At 42.7% G+C, this 27,587-nt stretch overlaps 1 protein-coding gene across 3 annotated transcripts; it reads left to right on the top strand.

The window, feature by feature from the left end:
* Window positions 1-27,587, top strand: CAPRIN1 (cell cycle associated protein 1). 3 transcript variants are annotated; one of them, XM_041459194.1, is made up of 19 exons: window positions 3-1,343; window positions 1,781-1,986; window positions 10,280-10,342; window positions 11,535-11,621; window positions 13,194-13,432; window positions 13,545-13,627; window positions 14,652-14,789; window positions 15,352-15,404; window positions 15,490-15,576; window positions 19,928-20,083; window positions 20,170-20,278; window positions 20,708-20,769; window positions 22,114-22,224; window positions 22,750-22,899; window positions 23,046-23,196; window positions 23,878-24,072; window positions 25,057-25,157; window positions 25,560-25,623; window positions 26,294-27,587. In XM_041459194.1, exons 2-19 carry the CDS (start codon window positions 1,783-1,785, stop codon window positions 26,356-26,358), a joined length of 2,118 nt encoding a protein of 705 aa, XP_041315128.1. In that variant the 5' UTR covers window positions 3-1,343; window positions 1,781-1,782; the 3' UTR covers window positions 26,359-27,587. The 3 variants fall into 3 exon arrangements, with proteins under 3 accessions (XP_041315129.1, XP_041315128.1, XP_041315130.1); XM_041459195.1 differs by lacking the exon at window positions 15,490-15,576 and having other exon boundaries at window positions 1-1,343; XM_041459196.1 differs by lacking the exon at window positions 22,114-22,224 and having other exon boundaries at window positions 7-1,343.

Raw genomic sequence — 27,587 nt, 5'->3', positions numbered from 1 at the left:
GGGTGATTTATTACATGTGCCATAACCTGTTATGCAAAACAAAGTGATTTGTAAAGCAAATATCTAATCCAAAACGACAAAGCAGTGAGCTGCTCCAGAAAATGCAGAGATACATGGAAAGCAGAAGCATAAGGAGCAATATTTACTGGAAGGGGAGAATCTGCCCATCAAGTAACCAGTTTCTTGCTGGATTATCAGCTTGAATTAACTCCTGGGGAGCAAGAACCAGGATGGAAACAAGGGCAAGGATTTGGTGAGGAAGGGCCATGAGACATCTCCCTGCTGGTAATGGGAACCATCAGGCTGGGCCCAGTTCTTCAAGGAACTGGACTTTTTCCTTCTTTTCAATGCCATGGATTGTGTGGATCCACGAATAAAGATATCAAGGAAAAAAACCAACACTTTAAAAAACAACGGTACAAATACAGCCTTAAATTGCTTATTATAACCAAAATTTCCAATGTCCATGTGCAAATACCATGGACTGGATTTTCAGGGATTTCAATTCCCAAAGTCTTGCACCCATTAATTCCAAGACAACAATAAATACCAAATCCTTTCCCATTTAGCTCCCAGGCTTCTGAAGGCATTTCATTTTCCAGCTGTGCCCCCCTAAGCAGCTGGAGCACTCATCCCAAAATTCCCTTCGCCTCACAGAAACCCCGACGCTGTATTTTATTTAATAGCACTGAAATAATTAATATTGAAAGAATAAATTGCTAGTATAGAAGTAAAGGTTTAAAGGTTTACTGAGCGGTGGCAGCTTTTAGTGACTGAAACGTGTGGGACTAAAATCAAACACGTTACGTGCGGATCGTAGGGATATACAGGGATATATCTGGAGACGCAAATCCTAGCCTGACAGATGAAGCAACTGTTTCCAGCGACTGAGCCGCGGCTATTAGGGCTCAGTTACAGCCGTGACGGGCTCGCACGGTTTGTGGACTCGCCGCAGGGCACGGAGAGGCGCTTTGCAGCCCGTTCGTGCGGGGCACGGGAGGCGGCCGGCCCGGCAGCCCCTCAGGGGCGCGCCACTATTGTGTCTGCCGCTCGGCCGCCCGCCGCGCGCCTGAAGGACCCGCCGCGCCGCGCCGCAGCTGCCGCCGCGGGCTCAGGCGTTCTCCGCGGGCACCCGCGCGCCGGCCAGGACCCCGCGCGCTCCCGCGCCGCCTCGCCTCTACGCGCCGGCGTGCGCGCCGCCGCTGCCTCTCCCTCCCTCCCTCTCTCTCTCCCGTGGTAGCAGGAGCAGCGCGGGCGTCGGGGCTGGAGCGTGGCTGAAGCGGCCATTCCTACCGAGCGAGAGAGAGCGCAGCGTGTCCCCCCCGGGCTCAGTCGCGCACAGGGTGAGGAGGGCGGCGCGGCCCCTCCGGACACCCCGAGCGGGGCGGGGGGGAGCGGGAGCGTGAAGGGAAAATGACCGTTGGGCGCGAGGCGGCCGCCCCGCGCCGTCACGTGACCGCCGCCCCGCGCGCGCCGAGGGAGGGGCGGGGACCCGGTCACGTGAAGGCGAAAGGAAGAGGCGGGGCCTTCCCCCCGGCGCGCGCTGCTCACGTGGTCACCGAGAGGCAGAGGCGGAAGAAGGCGCCGGTGGATGGGCGCGCGCGGGCGGTGCGTGAGGGGCGCGGGGCGGGGCGGGGCTGCGCGCGAGCGCGTCGCGTCGCGTCACGTGGGGAGGGAAAACGGCCGCGTGCGCGCTCCCGCCGTCCGCGCTCCGCCGTGACGCGCCCGCCGCTCTCTCCGCTCTCTTGTCTCTCTCCCGCCCTCCCTCCCTCCTTCACAGAGATGCCCTCGGCTACCAACAGCACCATGGCGAGCAGCACCACCGGCAGCGCCACCGGCAAAGCGGGACCGGGCAGCGAGGCTGCCCCGGCGACGGCGGCCCCGCAGGCGGCGGCGGGTGTGAACATCACCACGGTGCAGACCGAGGCCATGAAGCAGATCCTGGGGGTGATCGACAAGAAGCTGCGCAACCTGGAGAAGAAGAAGGTGATCCCCACGTCCCCTCAGACCCCCCAGCCCATCCCGGGTGCCCACCCGCCTTGTCCCCCGCCTTCCGGCCGCCACTGCCCCCGAGCCGGTCCGGGCTGTTTCCCTTCCGCTCCCTTGTGCCGGGCCCTCCGCCGAGCCCTCCCGGGTTGTTCCCGGCGTGGCCCCCAGAGGCCGCCTGCTGGAAGGTTCCAGAAGGGCGAGCGCCGCTCCCCTGGCCTGTCCCCTTCCCCTCCCGGGGTCCCCTGCCCCATCCCCGGCCGTCCTCCCGTCGCCCCGGGACCCGGCCCGGTTTCCCCCCGGCTCGCGGAGCAGAGCCCGGAAGGGTCTCGGCTGCCGACCCCCCTTCGCCCCCGCTGCCCGGAGTCCCCTCGGCGGCGCCGCTCCCTTCCCCTTCCCCCTCCTTCCGCCTTTTGTTCCCCGCGGCGGGGCCTTTCCCAGCCGCGCCATCCCGGGAATCTGCTCCCCACATCCCCGCTCCGTGCGGCGGCCGGAGCGCGCCCTGTGCCCGTGGCCCGCGGAGCGGGCGGGCAGAGGCTGCGGTGCCCCCGGTGCCGGGCACATGGACGCGGAGCTGTAACATGGCGGCGGCCCGGCCTCCCCGGCGGAGCTCATTGTGCCGCCCGCACAAAGCCGGGGCCACCCCACCCCGCCCCAGTGTCACCGCTCGCTTTCCATCGCCCTAAGCTCAACTCTTTGGGAGCCTGAGCCCAGCTGGAAGCGGCCTTTCACGGGTTATTTTTAGAAAGAGCAGCTACTCAGTCCCTGGTGCTCGGGCGGTTCGAGTTGTGGCACAAGAGGAAAAGGCTGTCGTGGTTACTCGCGGCGCGTTTTGCACCCTCTCGGTGGTGGCAGATTAAATGAGCTTCTCAGGGCTTTGCAACCTCCAGAGCATGAGGTGTCCATCAGAAAAAGAATTAATACATAGCCTCAAGACTTGCCTCAAAACACCACAGTGCCAAGCTAAAATTACCAAAAAATAATTTTATATTTGTACCAGAGCCCTAAATCTCTTATTATTTTTAGAAGTGAATAAGCACAGTAACTGTTCTATTAATTTTTTTTAACTGTCACTTCTGATATTTTTCATAGTGTTCCGTATTGTATAAGGTGGAAGTATTCCCAGTAAATTAGTCTGTACAGGTGGGTTGTAAAGGAGAGAAGCTGTGCTTTACCTATTAATAATACACTGTGTATCAATAATACACTGTATAAACACACTGTGTACAGTGTAGCTTCCTGCTTCAAAACTGGGTGTGGGATTTTCCTGGATTTTAAAAATGACATGGCAAAAAGCAGCAAGCCAGGACATCTTAGGTAAGTTTTAGAATCAGAGGAGCTTTTCCTCCGTGTCTGTTGTATGTAGACAGGACAAGATGTCTGTCTTAAACTTGGCATCAATACACAGGAATATCTGTACAACCAATACTAGTCCTCAACTCGAGAAAGAGAGCAGATCTTTCTGTCTCTAGTTGTTCCTATACAAAAAAAAAGTTTGAAAATTAACTGTTGTACCCAACGTACACAAAAATCCTCTGAAAATATTTTTTATTATGTTAAAAGCGTGTATTTTAAAAACCAAAGTCAGCAAGTGAACATTCTGACCTGTTCTGTACTCGGGAGTAATCAAGAGGATAAAGCACAGTGTTACTGGTGTGAGGGTCCTTGGGAGCAGTGTTTTTATTTACCTTTAAATAATTTACACTTGCCTTAGCCATTCCATTCTATTTGAGTGGAGTTTTAGTGTTTTACCAAGTGAGTAGAGGGGACAAAGTGCCTTTTTTTATCCTGGACATGGCTTTTGTTGGAAGATATTCCATGAAAATTACTGAAAGCATTTATTTTTTGAATACTCTGTGCTGGGCAATGTGGGCTTAAAGAACAGGCAAGGGTTGGGGCTTAAAAAGGAAAAGCTCTGTGCTGTCTCTCACTGATGAATTAAAGTTCAAAGATTCCTAAATCTTAATGGGCTGAAGTTCTGAAACTTCCTGAAGGAGGGCTCGTAAGCACTACAAAAGTCATGAGAGAAATGGGTTTGGGTGTGTTAAAGCAGAGGAGCTCATTTGTGGGCTTGAGCCTCTCCCTTGGTGGGGGAACCAAGAGTTCTGTAGTAAATAATGCCCTTTAGTAAAGAGAGCAGTACCTGCTTTGTGTCTTAAAATACATCTTGTGCACATCAGGATTTCCTTAATATATATTGCATCTTTGGACAAGAATATATTTTTAATTTTTCCAACCATCCAGAAAGTAAAATTGTTCTGGAAACTGCACAGACAGGAGTGGGTGAGAAATGCAGTAAATCTCTCTGGGAACTTGTACTCAGTTGGACAGTTAATCCTTTCTTTGTCAGCAGCTGCTAACAAAGGCCAGTAGAGATGATTTTCAGAGTTTTGTGTCACAGAATGAACACAAATATTTAGAGACACATTTCTGAAGGATGAAAAATTACTGCTCTGGAAGAGGTACCATCTTAGATTTTAAATAAAAGGAGGAAAGGTCTCTCTTTATAAAGAAATTAGAATTTTTGGAGTAAAGTTTGTCAGATTTACCTGTAAACACAGAGGATAAAATAATCTGACTATCAAAATACAAATTGAAATAATATTTGTAACTTTGGTGTATACTAGTTTGAATGTTTCTGTATAAACTAAAGCCACTGGATTATTAGTTACACTTTCATTTTGTTTTCCTAAATGTGATCTCATTTGAAAGAATGAGTATTTCTTTTGTTAAAAGGGACTGGGATAAATTGAATTGCTGTTCAGAAATGGATGTGCAAACATGGCCTGAAAACGTCTGTGTTCCCCTCATCTCTTTGTATTTGGAAAAGATAGGAATGCTATCCTCTGTTCTTAGATGACAAGATATTTGTGTGTGCATGGAAGGGGGTAATTAAAGGGGTATTTTCTCTCCAGGGCCTTTGGATGTGCAGCTCAAGTTTATGTTGACAAGCTTAGTTAATTTGAAAGTTGCCTGGACTCCTCCAGGTGTTTGTCAGGTGTCTGGGGTTAGAATCCTGCCAGCTGTCCACGTTCCCTAGGAGAAAATATTTCACCTTCAATTTCTCCTTCTCCCTGGCTCTTCTGTTTTGTTGTTTTTAGAGGAGAAAATCCTTTCCAAATTTTAAGCCAATTAAATGTAGATCAAACTCTGGTTTTGTTTCAGGGCTGAATTAAAAAAAACCCCAGTTGTTTTTGCTTTCATCTTGTGTAATAGGGCATGAGCCCTGTAAGAACAGTTCATCAAAGAAATGTTCTGCCAAAGGGGCAAAATAATTAATTTGCTAACACGTGGACTAGGGGATGGGCAGATGTTCACAGAGTAACATGTGAGCTTAAAGCTTGGTGTGAGCTTGGTGTCTGGAGTTGGAAAGATGGCACATACTGCCTGTGCCTGGTAACTTGAGCTGCTGTCACTTTATCAGCTTGTCTGAGTTTCCTCCTGAGTGTAACCCTGGCTGGGGTGCAGAATGAGCAGTTCACAGGTGCTGCTGTCCTTGCTACACAAGAACTCACAGAACAGCAGGTGGACGTTGGAAGTTGATGTGTCTTGGTTCAGTAAAATGTTGGATTTCCCATGGGAAACAGGAGCCTGTAGTAAAAGCTAGGATCAGTTTTCCATTCTGGTAGCAGGAAGTTTGAAGTTGCCCATTGGTAGCAGCTCTCTCAATGCCTTTGTCCATGATTTGGGCCACTTGGATGCTCAGGCTTGTGAGTGGCTCCAGAACCTCTCCTTGGGAGGGTTGGTTTGAAATTAATCTTTGGAGATTTAACATGGAACAAACCATAATATTCATTTCAGACAGTGTATTATAAGCCTGAATCTTTCTTTGAGACCTCTCTTAGTAGGAATTTTGGGTGTCAAGCTCCAGGTCTAAAAATCCAAGCAGTTTATCTATGAAATCGTGTGGTGGTTGGTGCTTTGAGGTTTCAGGCTGCTCTGTTTTGGTTTTAACTGGTTATTGTAGAATAGGGATTGTCTCACAGTGAGGTCAGTTAACTGGATCCATGATGAATCCAAGGAGCTGTGAAACATCTTCTTGTTTCAGTTTTTCAGATGCTGCTTTGGGGTTTGGATCATGGTTTTTGTTTGAAGAAGAAGACGGGCAGAATGTGTTGGGAAAAACACATTTCTGCTCTAGAATTTACTTGTAAAAGTAACTTTTTGGAACAAAAATTATGTGTAGAGCAAAATCCATATCTCCTACAGTGTAGTCAACTTCCTTGAAAATTCAGAATGTTTCTGTAGGAAATCCTGTATGGTGGTAATTTGGAAAGAAAATCTCTGCAGTCACCAAAACTTGGGGTTCCACTCTTCTGTGACTTAGTTCTGGTTACTGCAGAAGCTTTTTCTGCCTCTGGGGTTAACGGATCATGAAACTGCACTCTCAGAATTGATGTGTCCTTGTCCTTTGTTTAAAAACTAATACATTATGCAGATATTTTTTTCTAAACCATCAAACTTCCCAGACTGTGGGAAAAAACCCTCCCACCACAATATCTAATACTGTTACTCAAAAAACCAATTCAGTTTAAAGAGAAGACCTGTAAATGTTTTGTGTTCTGGAGTGTTGGTGTTACTGTATCCTTCCATCTTCCTTGTTCCAACTCAGGACTGAAAGAGCTTCTCAGAACTGGTGGGTTTTGGGAGGTTCTGAACTTCCTTGCTCAGTGTTTTTGCATTTTTTTTTTTCTTGTTTTCTTGAGAAAATAGGAGACTAGTTCTGGTTTGTGGGGTTTTTTATCATTTCTGGGCAGTTTTAGCTGCAGTGGCATGAGTGAGTATGGAGGTGATGGTGGACGGCAGACAAATTACAATGCAGAGACATAAAACAGGTTAACAAACTTCTAATTTTTAACTTGGCATTTATTTGGCTTCAGTGCAAACTATTACACAGCTATTTTAGATTTTGGATTATCTTAATTGCTGTTGTGCTGTCAAAAACATTAATTCAGTTTTTGAGATACCTCAGGAGACAAACTTGGAATGTCTTTTCCATCTTTTCTTACCTTGTGGCAGAGTTTGAATTACTAAAGATTTACTCCAGCTGTTGGCAGAGGTTACCTAGTCACCTTGCAGCTTGTTGTGCACACTTGTGCTGCTGTAATTGGTAGAACCATAGCATTGAAATTATTTGGTTAAATATAGAGCCTCCCTCCTGCTCCTGACCCCCTTTTTTAAGGGTTATTTTTAATCTGATGATTCCAGTGATCCAGTTTTGCATCCAGCACTGGAAGTGGTGGCTCAGTGGTCAGACATTTCTAAAACCAGGGTAGGTTTGCAGGGTAATGCCAGGTAACTGCCGTTTTTGTTTCCACTTCAGGATGATGTTTTTGAGACAATTCAGAGGAAGTGAAGAGAACTGTCTGTTAGTCCAATAAAGTAACTCAGTTTTGGATTCCTATTAAGGTAGAATCCAGGGTGTAGTTAAGCAATGAGCACCACAGTCCCAAGAGCCTGTTAGTGGTGCTTTTCCCCAGGAAACTCCAAAATACTTCAGGTATCTCAGTGGAAAAAGCTGAAGCAGAGTGGCTTGCTGCCTGCAGAACTGTGAGTTGCTGACTCATGAGCTGTTCAATGCACAATTCATGGACTCACTTTGCCACTGGATTATTTTTTTTCCTGCTGGTTTGTTTTTCATGCTCTGAGATCTGTCTGAGAAGTGAGGGTGAAGTTGTGTAAGGAGAGGTAAGATGAAGAGTCTTGCAGGTACTGCAGTAGGTTCCTGAGCAGGAATTTCACTGCAGTTGTTTTACAGCTCTAATGTTGCTCTTGGATTGCTGTTAGTTGACAGTGCAGATTAAAAAGGAAGGCATTTTACTTAATATTTCTGTGTAATGCAGCTTTGGATCTTAAAAGTGTCTTTGCGATGATAGAAGAATGCTTACTTGGCAGTCAAAATCTTTGTGGTAACATTTAACTAAATGCACATTGGCTTGTCCTCTGCATTGCAGCTGACAGGACTTTCCTTCCTCTGCTTTTACCTTCCCAACAAGAATATTTTGTAAGAAGTAATATGAAGACAAGTAACTTTTCTTCTGTTCCTAACAGAGACATATTACCCTTGGCTTTTTAGTTGAATAAAAATAAGCAAAGCATTTGCATTAGACCTAAGAGTATTTGACCATTCAAGAAAAACCTTGTGCATTGTTCAGTATGTTACTGCAAAAGCTTAATCTGAAAGGACCAACCATGCATGGAAAAAGTATACAGAAAAAATTGTAGCTATTTAGGGTATTTTTGCCTCTTTCCTCCCTTCTGCCCTCAGCCACCAAAATGGATTCTGTGAGTGTTTCACGGTGTAATTTTGCAATATATGTTGTTTTTTCAACAAAATCAAACAAAGTAGTGTTCTGGAATACAGCGTTCCACCCATTTTGTTTTACTGTTGTTGTTTTGGGTTTGTGTTGGAAACTGGATCACAGAATTTGTTTTAGTGCATTTTTGTAGACCCTGTTGAAGCTGGCTCTTGTTTGCAGTCTATTTACCGAGCAGCTTCACAAACAATTGCATCAGGGTGACCAAGGGAGTTGAAACCTGCAGCAGGGGAGCTGGTGACTTGAGCAAGTAGGAACTTCCTTTGAAATTTGCTTGTCTGCAAAGCCTCTTTGCTTTAGGATTTCAGCCATCAGAGGTGTGGGTTGACCTGGCTTTGCACTGGGGCACTGCAGTGGTTCAGTTCTTTTACCTCCCTTTTGGCTGCACAGCTCAGCCACACTCCCAAGTCAAGAGACTGTCCTGTGATTGTCCAAGCATGTCATCATCTGCTCTGAGATCAGGATGGAGAAGAGTAACCTGACCTTACTTCCTGTTGAGATAGATTTGCAGTGTGCCAAATGCTCTCCAGGGCTGCTTTTTTGATCTGTTAGGAGCTGTGGCTGCTGCATTTAACAACTGTTACCATGTAGTTTCTGTCCCCAGCATGAAACTTCCAGTGATATATTTTTGGAGCTCTGCAAGTTCTTGCTTTGACTTTACCTAGGCCATTGCTGGCTCTGATACACTGGAAGGTGAAGTAGTTAAATGTTCTATCTGACCTGGAGGACTTAAAAAGATCCAGCACCAAAAATGACATCAAAAGGACCAAGCCTCATAAGGGTAGGATAGGGTTTCAGGAAATAATGATGGCATCAAATACTTCGGAAGAGGAGCTTGCTTGATAAACTCTTCCACAGACTTTCATGTTTCCAAAAGTCTGAGACTGAGCATAGAAGTTGAATTAACTAGAAAAATACCAGTAAAGTATTTTAACTGAAAAATCTGAAATGAAGAGCAACAGCAACAAAACAAGGTGTCACTCAGTGCCAATGTAAACCCTGAGGCAGTGGTGGCATCAGGGTTTTCATTCTTTGACATTCAGTATTAAGTCTTCTCCTGCTTCTCGTGTTTTGTTATCCTAAATTGGGAAGGTAATTGTTAAGGATTTGTTTTAATAACTTTTAAAATTAGATCATGGCAATTTTCATTCAAAATGCAGTAATTTGTGATAATACAGAAACAGTGAAAACAGCGTAATAATTAGGTGTGTTATCCTTAGAGGCATTGCTTCCTTTTGAAGACCCTTTGTAGTTAGCCTGTAGAATCTGTCAGTGGGGCACACAGGAGTTTTACCTGATTCTGGCTGATGCCCCTCTTCTGTGTGGTTTCTCTTTAAGCAGATGAGAAAACTGATCCTACTGAAAAGTAGCCTAATGATTCTTTTTTCAGTTTCTTCCTGTGGAAAAAAAAAATCCTAATGCTCTTGAACAAAAACTGTTTTAGAGCTATTAATATGAATTGTGTTGGTGGGCATTCTTGCACAGAGGATTAGAAACTGTTCAGAATTCATTACAACTATCTTAAGTGATGGAGCTACAGAGAATTACATTCTGAATCTTAACAGCATTGACAGCGGGGGTCAGATTTCTGGTACTGTAGTGATAAAGTGGTGATAAAGCTCTACCTCAGCCCTCAGTTCAGCTGTCTGGTGCTTGGACTGAAGGACATGTGCATTGAGAGTGCTTGTCCCCTTAGGAGGAATGTGAATTTCCTTGGAAATTCCAACTAGTCATGAAGACATTGTAATAGCCAAATAAACAAGATAAAAATATTTGCCTCTTGGGGAAATATTTACGTTTTAACCCAGAAGACAATTTTTCTCATGTACACTTTCTACAGGGCAGTTATGTGCTTGTGTAACATGGTACAGTCTGTGTAGTGTAATATTACAGTGCATAATTTTGTTAGCACAAGTAGAAAAAAAGCTTTAAACTGATTTTTGCCTCTTCATAACAGCATTTTTCTTGTGTTTCAGAGCAAACTTGATGATTACCAGGAACGAATGAACAAGGGAGAACGTCTGAATCAAGATCAACTGGTAAAAACAAATTTAAAAATCCTAAGCAGATCTCTGTTAAATTGCTTTGTTATCTTTGTGGTGAGGAGTTTTTCCTGCCTCTCTCCTTTTTGGGGCTGGTTCTTAAAGTAGGTTATTGCAGAGCCTGATTCTGCAGCAGTTTTGCAGTTGTAAATAAAAAGCAAGTATCAATTTAAATTCAGTTGTATGGTACAAACATGCACGTTGATACTTCAGGAAATTACCAGATGCTCAGTCTTATGTGAAGTCAAATCCTTAACAATTATCTTCTCTATCTAGGATCAACAGTGTTTATGGATGATTTTTAACACTGAGAAAGTGAAGGGACAAAAATGTAACCTCACTGTTGCAGCTGTTGACACTTAAAAGAGTGAGCTGCTTCCCTTGGATAATTTCATCTTCATTTTGGTGGTTCTGTGCCAGCTGAGAACTGAAATATCAGAGATCTGTGTGTTTTTATTTTGTAATGGCCTGTTGTGAAGATAAACCACGACAGAGAACTGACATCATGTTGAGGAGGAAATCTCATGTTTTCTATGAAGCCTGACTACCAGGCTTGATAAAAATAAATACTAGTTTGGAGAAATGCATTATTTCGTCACAGCAGGAATGTAAATGTCTCAGCCATATCCCCCTGATTTGATTCTGATTTGATATAATTTCTCAGTAATACCAAATGGGTTGAGGAATTTGGTTTGCTTTGGTGCAGATCAGAGTATGAGGTTTAAGAAGATAGCAAAAACAAAGATTTCTGGAGAAGGGGACATTATGCTCTGTATATTCTGGTTTTGGCTCTGACTGGAGATAACAATGCATTAATTCTCAAACTCTTGAGCAGTTCTGAGTTGCCAGATTGTTCTTCTTCCCCAGTCTCCCAGTTGTTTGTTAGTTTTGGTCAGGAACTGGCTGCAGCCAAACATGAAACCAGTCCATCATCCATGTGAGCACGTAAAGGCATATTTCTATGTATGTTTAGCATATCTAAAGAAACTGGAGGCCCCAGGGACATACACAAGTCTTTGATATCTGGGCCAGTGAAAATCTAAATTTGCCTTAACATAGTTGCAGTCCCATTCAGGGATCCTGTGTCTCACTTCAGAACTAAAAAATGTGGGAATTGATTTGTTGGAAGTATATATTCAGTTCTGTTGCTGATGGTTTACATTTGTGGTCTTTCTGGGTTTTTTTTAAGGATGCAGTGTCAAAATACCAGGAAGTGACAAATAACCTGGAATTTGCTAAGGAACTGCAGAGGAGTTTTATGGCTCTGAGCCAAGATGTAAGTAAAGATCAAGCATTGCCATGTGGGTTATCCAAACACTTTAAACTCTTCCACTGAGGCAGTAGTCACTTCTGTTTACAGGAATGAATTGCTCTTGATTTCTTCTGTGTTTGACTGTCTTCTTCTATTTTTTTTGTATTAATTGATGTCAGGTTTTCTGAAGAATTTCTGTTGTATGTAAATAAGAATAAATGTATTCTTGTTTCCATAAATGTATGGAAACAAGAATAATGTAATTTTCTGACAGAAGTGTTGAAAATAGTGATTACAGAACCAGGTCTGTCATGCAACATTAAAGATGGTCACTTGCTGCCATTGGTAACATTTTCTTAAATGGATTTCATAGGGTTTTCATTTCTTGGTAATACAATCTGAAACTACGTTATGGGACAATTTATTTTTGTAAAGGGTAAATTAATTGGATACTGTGAAATAGGTGTTTTTGGGTTGCTGTTTTATCAAGGATGCAGAATAATACTGTAATCAAGAATTAAGTTCTGAACATTTGGGAGTTCTGGAAAGAGCAGCACCATTGGAGGATTGGTTGAGTAGTGGATGTTAATGCAGCTGACTGCTCTAAGGAGTGTAGTTAGCTTGTGAACAGGCTGGGATAATTTGAAGGGCAGCAGCATCCTTGTGTTATAAACTGCTTTCTACATTGGCTGTAAATTAATTTTTAGGACTAAGCCAACTTGTTTCTCTATTTTCTGACATTACAGTTCATCTGTGTTACTGGAATGTTAGTAATGGAGAACGTTCTTTTCTGGATAAGTCTGTTCTGAAGTGTTTCTCTGGTCAGCTGACTGCTAAAACAAGCCAGTGAATGCAGGAGTACCAGATTGGTGCTCTGCTTTCAAACTTGGTTGTAATTTTTCCTGACTGCAGTTAGTTGATTTTAAGTTATGTCTTTGATTTTTAAAACAAAACTTGGATATTTGGGGAAGTTACCATTGTGATAGATTTTTTGGGAGAGAATATTATTTCCAGCTGAATTTGGGATGCTGGATGCTTGGATTAAGATGGAGAGTGGAAGAAACGTCCTGTAGGTTCAGAGTGGTGCTGCATTTAGACCTTGTGGAAGGTTCAGTGCAGAGCACAAGGCTGCTGATGATGTGTCATCCTCTCCCTCCCTGCATCCATGCTCCTCACACTGGGAATGCTGCAGTGGATGCACATGCTTGTTCCCTGGGGTGTCTGACTGGGGATCTCATGTCCAAGAATTTGTTGAAATCCTTTTTTGGACTCGCTGATCCTGTCTATCTCCCCAGCCTTTCATGGCAAAACATTCCATGAGTTCCCTCTGGTGGTGTGTGAAAAAACAGAGTACTTCTGTTTATCTGTTTTAAGCTGATCTCCTGGTAGTTCCAATGAATGCTTCCTACTCTCGTGGGATGTGGTGAATAACCTCTCTGTTCCTGCTCTCTGTGTGGCAAGTGTGAACAGTCTGGATCACCCAAGCCTTTCCAAATGGAAGAACCCAACACTTAGGCTTTTCCCTTGCCTTCCTCTCTACCTTTTCTTAGCTATTAAAGACATTTCCAAACAGTTTTTCCCTTGGGTCCATTCCAGATCCAGAAAACAATAAAGAAGACAGCTCGTAGGGAGCAGCTGATGCGAGAGGAGGCTGAGCAGAAGCGTTTAAAGACGGTGCTGGAGCTGCAGTTCATCCTGGAGAAGCTGGGGGATGATGAAGTGCGCAGCGACCTCAAACAAGGATCCAGCGGGGTGTCAGTGCTGACAGAGGAGGAGCTGACAATGCTGGATGAGTTTTATAAGCTGGTTTACCCTGAACGAGACATGAACATGAGGTGGGTTACAGCAGAATGCTCCTCTTTCTAATTGCCTGTCAGTTAACAATGTATTTGCTATGGTAATTTAAAGACTCAGTAAGAAATTAACTCTTATTAATTAATTTTTAAGGTTGAATGAGCAGTATGAGCAAGCATCTGTTCACCTGTGGGACTTACTGGAAGGGAAAGAAAAACCAGTTTGTGGAACAACCTGTAAGTACAGTCTCTGTGTGAAGAGACAGCACACTGAATTTGTGCCTGAGCTAAAACACAATCTGATGTCAGAGAAGTTGGGCAGTTAATTATCTCTGGGGTCTTAAAAGGAACTACTTTTTCTCAGCTCTTAGCTGGACTGTAACAGTGACTTGGGAAGTTTGTACTCAGTCTGTGGTGTATTTTTTTTACTGGCTCAGCATTAGTATTGAAGCCCAGTCTATTCCTGCTGTTTCAGCAGTACTCTGCTGCTGGTGGTGCTCAGTAACAGCTCTTTGTTTTCTGCAAAGCTGGGTGTGAACAAGGTGACAGTGTAATACCTACACTGACATGGCCCTCCTTAGTGGGATGTTCTCTCCCCCTCAGCTCCTGCAAAAAGTGTTGCAGTTTGGCCCTGTCTTCATTGATTAACTGCAGATCAGGGTGTGACCATGCCAGCCAGACTGCTTTTTATGGAAATAATTCCCAAATACCTGGCCTAGGCAACCAGTAGTACTGCTTTGCCAGTGGGGCTGATGACTTTTGTGTTAAGGTGCCCCAGCATTGAGGGGAAGCACTGAGGGCAAGTGTTCTTTGCTTACAAGGGCTCTTTTGAGCCACTTCACCTCAGAAGAGCCCTCATTAATCAGGTGGTACCTGTGTAGATTTATTTCTATTGACAGTTAGTTGTTTTGGAAAAAATTGTCTTACAGTAATGGTTTTAAGTAACAGGAATAAAAGTCTAGTAAATAAATTAATAAACTTGACCTCACTGTGAGGTGCTCCACAAAGCTTCTGAAAAGTTCTGTACTCTTAAGATCCTTCTTGCCCTTCAGATTTTTCTGAATGACAGTGGGTTATTTGTGGATTTATTGAATGTGACCCAATAAGAGAAGAAATCCTGGTGCTCATGGACTGGCTTGGGGCAGCAACATCTTCCAGCAAAAGGGCCATAAAATGTACATGCAGTCTTTGGGAAGGAAGGAAAGAGAATATGAGGAGGACTCTGAGGTGGTGCTGATGTTTCCCTGTTCCATTTTCCCAGATAAAGCACTGAAGGAGATTGTTGAACGGATTCTTCAGACCAGTTACTTTGACAGCACCCACAACCACCAGAATGGGCTGTGTGAGGAAGAGGAGGCAGCACCTGCACCTGCAGTAGAAGACACTGCAGCAGAGGCTGGTGAGCAGGGGAAGATGCCCTGTGACTGACATGTTTGTGGTTTTCTGTCTTGTCTCTGCAGTCCTCAGAGTGATTAAATTGCAAATACAGTGTTCATCTCTAGCAGTGAAACCATCCAGGATGAAAGTTCTGGCTGCCTGAGGCTTTTCCCATTTTTCAGTGGTTCCCACCAGTTTAAGCTGAGCTAGAAGGGAGCAGTTTGTGAAGCAGACAGTGTAATTACATACTTAAGAAACTTGGGAATGTTGTATACAATTTTAAGACAACTCAGGACATTTTCCCTTTTGTGGAGAAGGCATAGCTGAACATAACTCTTGCTAGCAGGAATTTAATGGTTTTTTTTCTTTTCAATTTAAAGCTCTGAGAATATTTGTTATTACTAATTCTCTGTTAACACCCATGACATTTCTTCTTTATTCTGAGACACGAGATTTTCTCACCTAACTTTGTATCTTCTAGGTCTATAGACCTAGAAGAGGGGGGTTGAGTCTTTATTATTGTTGTTTTGGGTTTTTAAATTTGGTTTTTTCCCACATAAATGGTTTATTTCTTTTTCTTCAAGAACCCGATCCAGCAGAAGAATTTACTGAGCCAACTGAAGTTGAATCAACTGAGGTATTATTCACTGAAACACTATCATTTTGTATACCTTCAATGCCACTTACTTTTACTTTCATACCCTTTCTTATTTTTATTTTAGTATGTAAACAGACAATTCATGGCAGAGACTCAGTTCAGCAGTAGTGAGAAGGAACAGGTAGATGAGTGGACAGTTGAAACGGTTGAGGTAAGATCTTGTGTACTGCAGGTAAAATTGCAATCCCTGTTTCTGCTGGCTCACAATTCATGATAGGTTTTAGTATTGCATCCCTTCTCCCCCAATATATAAAAGAATACATTTATTGCAGTAGGCTTGGACTCGCTAGTCGATTCTTTAATTACATCCTTAGCTCAGGAGTACCTAAAATAAAAAGAAATAAAACCTATTTAGTCTGGCTAAGTTTGCAGAGAACTTGCTTTTCTTCATTAGTGGCTTGCTTGGGAAAACAGGGCTTAAAAGTCTTATGCTTAAAAAGACTTTAAGGACTTCTTTTGAAGTGTTTTTTCTTTTTGGAGAACTTAGCTGCAAATGTAGAGCTTTAAAGTTTGTCTGCCCAGCTGCTGACAGTGTGGTGTAGTTGTGCTTTCATTAAGCACAGGGAGCTGAGAATGAGTAACTCAACTAATACCTACTCCAGATTGCTTATGTTCATCATTTGATGTTAAAATATGCTTCTGTGTATGTACGTCTCTGCTTCCCAGAACTACAGCTCTTTGATTATCTCACTTGTTACTCCTTTGCACTTGAGTGGCTGTTCACTTGTGGTGTTTGTGGTGCCCTGGTGTTGGGATCCATTCCCAGATCGGTGATTTGCACTCAGACTTTCCTACATGTGCAAGTCCATGATTTTATTACACTGGAATTTGTGCTCCTGGTGTATGGGAAAAGACAAGCCCCCTGTTTGGTACATTGGAGTTTGAGTTGGGTCTGTCTGGTAAAAACAAGTATGAGCAGCTTCTTTCAGGTGCTCGATTTTTGATTGATTTTTAGCCTTCTGCAGTAGCAAATTGCAGATGGTCAGTTTTTTAGACTTTCTTGGTGCCTTTGGCTGGTTTTAAGTGTAGGAGTGGAATAAGTGTTCATCATCTTGTGAAGTGCTGAAACAACTGAGCAGCTGTTTTGATCTGATAAACTAATCTGGCTGATTTTACATTGAGTCTGGCTGAAATTCCTATTTTACAGTGTTGAAGACCACATAGAGATTTAATAATACTGAGGATGAGTGTGAGACTGCTAAAACTAGGTAGACAGCTTTGCTATGTATGTGAAGAAGTTTGGTAGTTCCTTGTCACAGTATTTAATTTACTTACTTAAAAAACTTTAAATTATCACTGCTACTCACTGCCTACTGACTGTGTTTTAAGAATTATCTTAACAAACTGAAGGAACCCTCCAAACCTGTACATTGAAGTCACGCTTGGTTGGAGTGTTCTTAGAAGACACAGTATTTAAAAAGTATTGATTAATTGGCTTCAATTATACCCATTTTATATCTGTGTTTCTACCAAGTATCCAGAGTGGTTCAGTTCTCTGTTGGTCTTAATGTAAGGAGTATGAATGAAGGCATAATTCAGGTTGTAGTTCGGTATCAGACAGATTTCAGAAACTCATCATTTCCTAGTCAGCTGAATCTGGAATTGGATCACCTTTGTTTTCATAGGGCAATACAGAGAATGTGTGCTTCAACTGCCCTTTCTGTGCCAGTATCTTGGACATGGTAGGAAGGAATAATTAAGAAAAAATCAAAGTTGAGGCCTGTTTCTTCATAATAAAGAACTTTATTTTCTCAGCTGTAACACAAAAAAGGGAAATTGAGAATATCTGGCTGTAAAACTGTTCTTGCTGGCACCACAGTCTCATTTCTCAGCAGCATGCAGCTGAATTGTGCTTTGGTAAGATGGTGAAACAGGATGTATACTGATAGCTGTGAATTTTGAAATCTGAAAGAGAACACTGGCTCAGAAGATCTCTGTAATTGTTCACTAAGGGGGAGGATATCATAAACTCCTCTCTCTTTCTTTCAGTAACCCTCAGGCAGATGTGATACAGTCAGGATTTCTGTAGTGTGTTTATAGGCTGGGAAGTGGTGGTATCTTCACAAGGATGTTTTTTTGTGGTCCTTCCATAACTTTTAAACTGAATAATTTGCTTGTGAATTTTCCAAGTGTATTTGGATTATATGATGTAATTTTGGGGAAAATGTCCTTTATTGGTAATAGTAGTTATGGAGATTTTTTATTGTTGTTTTGTGGGGTTTAAATTTTTTTAACTGCTTCTTCTGTAATTAGTGCCTGAGTCTGGTTGTACACAAAGTTCTGTGTCTTAGATTGTGGAACTTTGGTTGGATGGATTTTGTGTAGAATTGAAAACTGTTTCAGACTAACGAAATGCAAGTTCATTCTGTTGGTTTGTGGTGTCATTAAACTTGTGGTTTTACCTTTGCTCCTCTTTTTTCTCTGTCCCCTGTCGGTCTCCTTGCCTTGTGTCTGGCAGCTGTGCTTGCTGACAAGGCTAATTTAACCTCACACAACTTGAAATTTGCTCAGTTGTTCCATCCTATTGTGCTTTACTTGGTCAGAGTACCCTGGTAGTGCTAGTAAGGCTGAAGGAATAGGTCCTAACTGTTCCTTTCAACATCAAAAAAGGAGTATTGGAAAAGATAATGTAAAATATTAAATACCATCTGAAATTACTGCTGTGCTATTTGTGAAAAAGGAAAATGTTGGGTATTTTTGTCACTGTTGCATGTTCTTGATGATTCTGTTGACTTTTTTTTTTTTTTTTCCCTTAAAGATACTTCATGGTTGTGAATGACTTGGACTCCATAAGTTGAGTGGTAGTGCTCAAATAACTTAGAGTACTTTTGATAACAATTATGCAGGAGATGAATAGCTGTTGGTTTTACCACTCAAGTTTCACCTGATGATCTGACTTGCACTTTTTCTTCAATTTTTAAACTTTGTCATGTGCAAAAGGTCTATATATGTGCTCTAGATAATTTTTTCCACTCGCAGGCCTTAATTCTTAATTTGGAAACGGTCCATAATGTGAAATTCAGGGACTGTTTGGTAGATCAGAGTTGTGCTTGGTTTCCAGTGTGGACTGCCTCAGGGTATATTTTTCATGGGAATTGTCAAATTGCTTCTATGGATTGCTACCAGTGGTGATTTAGGTCTGTAGGGGATCTCAGAGGACTGTAGGTTGTGGTTAGCTTTTAGTTTTGTTCAGATTCTCTGTTTGGGATTTGCTCAAGGAACAAGCCATTGGAGTTGGTGAGGCAGCTGCGTGTGCAGAATGCTGTGGACAAACAAGATTTGGAAATCTGGGCAGGCAGTAAGAATGCTGGAACATGCTGTAGGTTTCTTGGAGAAATTAACAAGAAATGTGCAGGCTTTGAGGGTGGATAGTGACATTGTGAGGCTTAAAGTTCAGACCTTTGTTATAGAATGGCTTGTGAATTGTCATGGCTGGGTACAGAAATCTGTCTTCTACAGTTCTAATAAGAAACCAGGTATTTTACATCAATATTTTGAGCTTTCAGGTGCCTGTATGCTAATTTATACCCTGTGTAACTAAGTTTTAAGGCTTAGCTGTTTATCTGAAATGTTAGCAATGTTAGAACGTGATTGAAATAGAGAAGTAATGATAAGAGACAATGGTATTTTTAAAGGGCATTTGTTGACATTGAAAATGGCACTTCTGGATTACAGGAGCTGCCTGAAGAGCAGGTGAGGGACTGGTTAGGGCCATCAAAGTGTAGCTCAACCATCGTTGTCACTGTCTGTTTTCAGACTATTTGCTGATGGATGTTTGAGGTGCCCATGTCCAGCTTTGCTGGTTGCTCTGCTGTCTGATCAGATGCTGTCTGAAAGCCTATTGCAGTTTGTTCCTTTGTTGATGTTTGTCACTTTGGGATATGTCTGGTAAATCTGACCTTTCTTGCCCTCCCTAATCTGTGCTTCTGCTTCTGGGCTTCTGGTGTCCCCTCACGATGCTGTCTGGCAATCCTTGTCATGCAATGCTGCCTACTGTTCCTGAGATGGTAAATCAGGGAGCTAGGATAACAGTGGCTGTGAAAATTGAGCATTATGAAGTCTTCAGAAAGACCAAAAAATTCTGACTCCATGTACATTTACCAAAAAGCTGTGAGAAAATAATTGTTCCCCATTTATGCATATTTCTGAAGCTTACTCTTCCCCCACTTCCTTTAAATTTCCAAATGGTGATAAATCGCTGTCTCAAATCCTGGTCTAAAAAATCTCCATGTGATAATGAACAAATACTTTTTTCATGGGGAAAAGAGTAGATTGAGAGAAATAAGAGCAGAGGGTGAGCTCTGTAATCCTGGGAGTGCTCGGATGAGTAGCTGGCCACAGTACTGACCTGTCTAGGATGTAATGCTGTCCTTCAACACCACTACAGCAATTCCATCATCCATAACCAGTCAGGCAATAGCCAGAAATGCAAGAACTCCTGAGTCACTTGAGTGCAGTGCTGCCTTGGGCTGAAATTGCAGTTGGTTGTTGTCTCTTGTTAGGTTGTAAATTCCCTGCAGCAACAGACACAGGCGACGTCTCCTCCCGTCCCGGAACCTCACGCACTCACTGCTGTGGCTCAGGCAGACCCCCTGGTCAGGAGACAGCGAGTACAGGACCTCATGGCACAGATGCAGGGCCCCTACAACTTCATGCAGGTATTTCTGTACTCTGAACATTCATCTGTTTAACCCACACCAGTATGGATTTGACTTTTAGTACTTTTTTATTTTTTTCTCCCCAGGACTCGATGCTGGAATTTGAGAACCAAACACTTGATCCTGCCATTGTATCTGCACAGCCCATGAACCCAGCACAGAGTTTGGACATGCCCCAAATGGTTTGCCCTCCAGGTTTGTAATGGTAAATCCTAAAGAGAAATGCTGGGGAAGACTGCAAGTCGTCTCTTAGAAACGCTTCAGCTGCTGCTGAGTAATAAAAAGGTCACCACAAGTAATAGTACAATCCTGTTATAGTGTGTTTTTCTCAGAAATGTAGTTGTACTGTTTTTTAGGCTTCCACTTCTCACTTGCTTATAGGTTTTGTTTGGAAATAAGGAGCAGCTAAAGCTTCTTTGGTTTTCCTTTGGATTATTTTGGACAACTAGAAAAAATGTTCTGCATGGAAACAGGAGATGGTAATTTGAGTATGGCTTTGCCTTGCTTAAGGCTTCATCATCTTCATGATGATCAGCTTTCACATAAATGCTCAGAGCAGATAATAATGCTGTTCGGTAAAAGGTTTGACTTTACTGTGTAATAAGTGAAATTATTTTCCTCCAGTTCATGCTGAGTCAAGACTTGCCCAGCCAACCCAAGTTCCAGTGCAACCAGAAGCTACACAGGTAAAACGTTTAGTAAATTCTGGTTTGGGTTTGAGTTTGATATTGGACCTGATTGAAGTTGCAAAAGGATTTATTTTCTAAATACATGAGAAACTCTTAAGAAAAAGCTGAAGGTCCAATTTTGGGAAATTGGTGATCTCCATTGCTGCTTACAAGCACTACTAATTCCTAGTTTCATTCTCTTCCGACATTGCAAATTGCCACTAATGGGAAGCAGGTAGTTTGTTACTTCTTTGCAACAGAAATGCCAAAACCACTTGGTTACAGGGCAGCCTGTGTCTGTTCAGTGAATGTCAGGGCACAAGTAGATCTCATGCATTAACGATACAGTGTTTTGTTCTGTTTGATTATTCCCACTTGCTTGGATTGGGATTTTACCCTGGAGTTGTAGAGCAGTCAGTGTGAGTTGAATGGTGTTTCCACTTGAGCTTTCAGGCATCTCCTAAACTTGCTTCTGCGTTGTATAAATGAAGTAGTTACTTTGTTGTTAAGATGTTTTGTTGTGTGGTGATTAAAGATGTTTTTATTAAGCATGTGTGATACCTCTGAGGACTCTGCTGGTCTCAGTAATGGATCTGATCCCTGTAGGTATTAGCAAACTGAAAAAAAATCTGTATAGATGATGGATCTCACAGTACAGGCAGTATAAATTGCTTCCTTTGGCTTGTCCAGATTGGGTCTGCAAGGTTTAAGTCACTCATTTATATAGAAACAGGAGTGAGGGAATTATTTCTTAAATTTCCTCTGTGTGTACCTCCTGAAATGCTGATGCTCTCCACAGTTTTGTTGTCTCATAGGAGAAGACTAATTTTTTTGGGCAGAGGGGTTTTTTTCTCTGCACGAGTTTTTATTTTGCTGTTAGGTGATGTCTGACTTACTCCAATGTTTTTATTTCCCTTACCTCAACTAGTGCTGCCAGTGATTCTCTTGAGGATCTTGCAAGCAGTAGTTAAACTTACCCTTGGCTTTGGAACATTCCAGTGTGATGTGAACACCCCCATCAGTTGTTATCCATTGCCTCTTTAACTCCCCAGTACAGCCTTTAATGCAAAGTGCTTTGCTTCCCTGGCTGGACTTTCCCCTGGGCTCTCTGTATGGGAGCAGAGCTTGTAAAAATGTAAAATTCAGGCCATTGGAAGCCAGCCCTTGTCCACTTGTGCTTGAGCTTGGAGCTGTGTGGTGTTAGAATGTTGGTAGTTAAAAGATAATTATTTTGTACTGGTTTGAAATGTGCTGGCTCACGGATTAGAGAGTTCCATCCACTCCAGAGTTCTCTGATACTTTTTACAAAACTGTGTGTGAGCATCAGCTGACTTCTGGGGGCTTTGGGGTTTATTTTGTCAGGTTCCCCTGGTTTCTTCTACAAGTGAGGGATATACAGCTTCCCAACCCATGTATCAGCCTTCTCACACAGCAGAGCAACGGCCACAGAAAGAATCAATTGACCAGATTCAGGCAAGTCAGGTTTCACAGGGGTGGGAAGAACTCTTGATTGCAGGTGGCATCAAATGTTAGTCTATGTTTCTTAGTAAATAACATCATTGTTAGTTGATAGGGATGCTTTAATTCCCTTTAATTTCAAAATTCTGAGCCTGTCTGTGACCAGTAAGTCCTCCATAGAGCAAGACTTTTAATTTGGAAGCTTGTTTGTTTAGTTGGATGCAGCATGCCAACATCAGCATGGGAGCATCAGTGTTGTTGGCATAGGAAATGGGATTTATTTGTTCACAGCAGTTAGCCTGTAAACTTCTTCATTTCCCCCCTCTAGATTTTTCTAGTTGTGTTTCAAGTTAATGAGGGAGAAGGTGGTTAGGTTTTTCCTCTCATTATGCTGTTGTGAATTAGGCTGTTGAGCTGAAGTACAAAACAGTCATTAGTAGAGGTGGAGCTGCGGCATTGCCACTCTTTTCTTAAGCAAAGTTTTTGAAGTTAAATTTTTGGTACCTCAAGAGCTAAAGTGTTGTTTGTTTTAATTATTAGGCTTCCATGTCCCTGAATGCAGACCAGACCCCATCCTCATCATCACTTCCCACTGCATCCCAGCCGCAGGTGTTCCAGGCTGGATCCAGCAAGCCTTTGCATAGCAGCGGTATCAACGTCAATGCAGCTCCATTCCAATCCATGCAAACAGTGAGTAGGAAATCAGTTCTGGATCACTTTGGCTTGGTGCTCATTCCTTGTGGTGGAATCAGTCATGCAGCTACATATGATAGTCCTTGGTTATTCACATTTCTAATTCTTTACAGAGCCATAAAACTGAACTTCTGCTCTTACAGGTATTCAACATGAATGCACCTGTTCCTCCTGTGAATGAGCCAGAAACCCTTAAGCAGCAAAACCAGTACCAGGCCAGTTACAACCAGAGTTTCTCCAATCAACCTCACCAAGTAGAACAATCAGATCTCCAGCAAGAACAACTCCAGACAGGTAAAATTCTTGTGGCCTTGGTAGAGCAGGTGATAAGTCTTTGACATACTAGATGATGGAACAAAGCATGTCACAGGTTCCCTTGCAGGCCTTTCCCCTGAGCAATACAGGTTTTGTTACTCTGTCTGGGTTTGAATATCCAACAGGGAGTGAAATTCAGTATATCTATCTCCAGTTGTTAAGCCACTTGACTGAGGCTTATATGGGTTTTAAAAAAACATGGACAGGATTATTCTAAAGATGCAAGTACTAGAGTGAAGTACTGGCTTTGCTGATGTTAAGGTTGCTTTAAAAAAAACAGTGCAATTCGAGGTGACATTCTGTAAAGGAAATGGTAAGCCAGAAATGAGAGCAAATATGGATTGCTTCTCAAGGTTGATGTAAGGTCACAAAGGCCTGGAATCTTTTGCTGAAATCAGTGAGATATGATTTGAGTTCAGCAGGCAAAATGCTTTCCAGGTTAGCAATTTAAAAAGATAAAAGCCTGTGTCCGGAGCTGTTTTTCCTCTCATCACTGCCCTCACTTTCCACTGAAGTGCTAACAAGTACTGGATGTGGAACAAGGAGAAAGAGCTTTATCCTTTTCCTCTGTAACAGAATTGTTTGGTTTAAAGAGAGATATGTGGGAACATAAAGAAACCCAGACTTTTCTACTTCTTTTTCCCCCCGATTCCCCTGCAGTGGTTGGTACCTACCATGGTTCCCCAGACCAGAGTCACCAAGTGGCAGGAAACCACCAGCAGCCTCCCCAGCAGAGCACTGGATTTCCCAGGAACAGCCAGCCTTACTACAACAGCCGGGGGGTGTCCCGGGGGGGATCCCGCGGGGCCCGGGGCCTCATGAACGGTTACAGGGGCCCAGCGAACGGATTCAGAGGTGAGCAGCTCTGCAAAACCCTCCCTGAGCTCTGCTTGCACCTGGGGGAGCACCAGCTCAGGAGAGCGGGTGTTAAACTGACCTGCCGTTGGGAGACTGGGGCAGTAGCCCTGTGAGACAGCAAAACTTGTAGTAAAAACCTTATGGGTTGTAGATAAGCAACTTAAAATTTAAGTGTGTGTTTGGACTCTGTTACAATACCATAGTAAGCATCTACTGCAAATGCAGAAGTATCCACACATCAAGCAAGGAATTCAGATGCAAGTTGGTATTTCAGAAATGCTTAATGTTTCCACAGTGTGTTTTGTAGTTCTGTGTTTCATCAGAATGAGAATAGGCTGGTGTGTGTAGAAGTACAGGAACACAAGAGTCCAAAAGTCACTAGGCCAAGGGAATCAACAGGACTGGAGGAATGATAGTGTAGTTCTGGATAGATAAGAGAATGTTCATGATTCCTGGATCTTACATGTGTGGCTGTCAGCATTACAAGGAGGTTTATGTTAAAATAGAACAAAGATTTCCTTGTCAGATGTTCTGGGGTTACTTACAGACTCAGGTACTGTCTTCCATGTTCTCTTCCCCTCCTGTGGCTGGGGAATAGAGAAGAAAGGTGTGTAATAAAAATACAGCTGATTGGAGTGTGAATGCAGTAATCACAGCTGGGACATTGAGATCCTACCTGGGATAATATTTAGCTCTGAACTGAATGTTCTGTAAATCAGACCTTGGGTTACTCTGAGAAATGCACTGAATTCTGCCTCCTCCCAGTCCTTATGAGGTGTTCATTCTCATTTCTTGTGATATATTAGCTCTGATGTTGGAGGCATTTACTTGATTTGCAGGTAAACAGCCCTTGCTAAAGGGATGGGATTTTTTTAAGGTTTAGGTAAAATGCTGTTGCTGCTTTTCTTTCTATAGTAGCAGAAGGTCAGTATTAAGTGCAGCTTTGATTTCCAAGTGAAAGACTTGTGCCCTGTTCCTTAGGGGGATACGATGGCTACCGTCCTTCCTTTTCCAACACTCCAAACAGTGGCTACACACAGCCCCAGTTCAATGCTCCTCGGGATTACTCAAACTACCAGAGGGTAAGCTGCCTGTGGGGAGGGAAATACCTGTCAAAAGCACTAGAGCTGTTAGTGACATCTTCCTCTGGGACTTCCTTTATTGCTCAGGAAGACAAACTGCCCCTGTGTAGTTTGGAAAAGTTGAACACTAAATGCATCTATTTATATTTCTTAGTTACATTGAGCAACACATCCTGTAACTGGAGAGAGCATTTGTCACTGCCCATTTTATTACAGCTGCTAGGCACTAGTGGAAGTAAGAATTTATTTTTTAAAGATCATTTTCTACTAATAAAGTGTTGCATGTTGAAGTTACAGGTGTTTTGTCAGTGCATATTGTTCTAAAAGGTCCTTATTTTGCTGGCAATTAATAACAGGATGCCCAGGTTTTATGTTGTAACTTTTTTAATTTCTTCGCTTCAGGATGGATATCAACAAAATTTCAAACGTGGCTCTGGACAAAGTGGACCTCGGGGAGCTCCTAGAGGTAATTTCCTGAGTAGAGAATAATTGATTTGGGTTGAATGGAAGTTTCTGGGCAAACTTTTAAAGTTCTGCACTTAAAAGCAACCTCACTCCTTACTCAGCAGCTCACAATTAAGAATAAACTGACTTGAATTACTGGGGTTCTATGAACTGGTGGTGGAAGTTAAGTTGGCTGTTAAATGTGGAATTCTTGGAAAAGAAGCTAAAACAGCAATTGCTGTTGACATTCAGATATGGCAGAAGTACATAACTGTTTTATTAACGAAAGCCTTGGGAAACAAACCCGTGAGGCTGTAGTTAAGCTTCTAAATTCTGTTTTCATCACATTTCCTCAGGTCTTTTTCTTAGTATGTCTTTGATGATGAGACTGTTCTGTCTCAATACAGACATTGCCATGGGGGCAGCTCAAGGCTGTGCCCTGCATCTGTGGAACCCCACATGGTAGTTCAGTTTTGAGGGGTTTCAGTTTCTGTCCCTGCCTTGGTCCTGAAAGCCCTGAGGTGTGGAGCTGAAGCCTCTGGAGTTCAGTGCTCCATTGGGCGGTGCTGAAGCTGAGAGTGTGTTCTAGGAAGCACAACAAAGTCCCACTGAGTTCAGACCAGAAGATTTAGGACTATTTTTAAACTAACCAGATTTCCTGCACAATTCAACCCCCTATTTGTGTTTTCTAGGTCGTGGAGGGCCCCCCAGACCAAACAGAGGGATGCCTCAGATGAACGCTCAGCAAGTGAACTAAACACATTCACAGGATTCCGTTCAACGCCAAAAACACGCTGGCCAGTGTACAATACATGTTACCAGAAGAGTTATTATCTATTTGTTCTCCCTTACAGGAAGTTTGTTGTAAAGGGACTATTTTCATTACCCATAATGACAGGACTACAGTTGCCAGCTTTATATTCCCTGGATATTGAAAGGAACGAAACAACGTTTACTCTGCATGTTCTGTCCTAAGCATCATCTTGAGCCTTGCACATGAGATTTAGATTCCTCACCCTTGCTAAGAATAAAATAAAAAGGCAATTTTCAGGGTGATCCAATCTCCATGGTTAACTGAAGTGGCAGGAAAAAGCAAAGACTCACTTCTGTCATTTAAAAGTGATTTAACAAAATTCAGATAAAATCTGCAAATCCATAAAGATTTACTGTGGTGGCAGTTAAAAAAAACTTAAATGTTCCCATGAATGGATGGAAAAGGTGAAGTGTGGCTTGGTAGAACAGCTGCATTTCAGCTTTTTCTTACTAAATCGAAGCACTGAACAGTTCAAGATGTGTAGTGATGCAATTGCCCTAAATAGACAGGTGGGCTTAGAGGCAGTTTGTGACAAAGAAGAGGCACCCTTAGCTGCAGCACTCCTCATCACCAGGGCCCTGATTCCTGTGGCTATGGAGTTAAGAGCGCTTGCATAACTGCTAATGTAACTGTGTAATTAATTTTTTTTTAGGAGACAAGGTGAAAAAAAAAAGGAAAAAAAAAAAGAAAAAAAAAGGCTTTGATTTGGCACTTGGACAAAATTTTGCAACAAATCCTGAGCTATAATCTGGATGGCCACTGTATATTTGATGTGAAGTATTTAGATATCTCTTTGAAACACTTTTAAGTTTCTTTGATAGCAATGACTTTTGTAAGGATTGGTATTCTCTATCATTCCTTATGACTTGCACATTGTCTGTCACTAATACTTGACCTTGCTGTATTATCACCTAAATAACTGATGCCGGTACTGATGGAAATCCCTAATGGATAATCATAACACTTTTGGTCACATGTCCTTTTGTCTTTCCTGCAGCCTTGAAGGTTTTAAGAAATCTCAAAATGCCCGCTGCTGCTGCCCTTCCAATTGCTGTCTTTTGAAAAGCACCAGTCTGTGTTTGAGTTGATTTCCCCTTTTCAGGGAAATGACAGCCAGCAGTTACAGTTCTAATGGTATAAGCAAGATAAATAAAACATGTTTATAAAAATTG

Source organism: Pyrgilauda ruficollis, unplaced genomic scaffold (assembly GCF_017590135.1).
Source record: "Pyrgilauda ruficollis isolate IOZ18807 unplaced genomic scaffold, ASM1759013v1 scaffold132, whole genome shotgun sequence".
Lineage (NCBI taxonomy): Eukaryota > Metazoa > Chordata > Aves > Passeriformes > Passeridae > Pyrgilauda > Pyrgilauda ruficollis.
This window is presented reverse-complemented; position numbering and strand designations above follow the sequence as displayed.

Bases quoted from the DNA above. Each gene is read 5' to 3' on its own strand.
- CAPRIN1 (XM_041459194.1), top strand. From the start codon at position 1,783: ATGCCCTCGGCTACCAACAGCACCATGGCGAGCAGCACCACCGGCAGC. The intron at 13,433-13,544 runs GTGGGTTACAGC...TTAATTTTTAAG, and splicing joins GAACGAGACATGAACATGAG to GTTGAATGAGCAGTATGAGC. The intron at 25,158-25,559 runs GTAAGCTGCCTG...TCTTCGCTTCAG, and splicing joins ATTACTCAAACTACCAGAGG to GATGGATATCAACAAAATTT.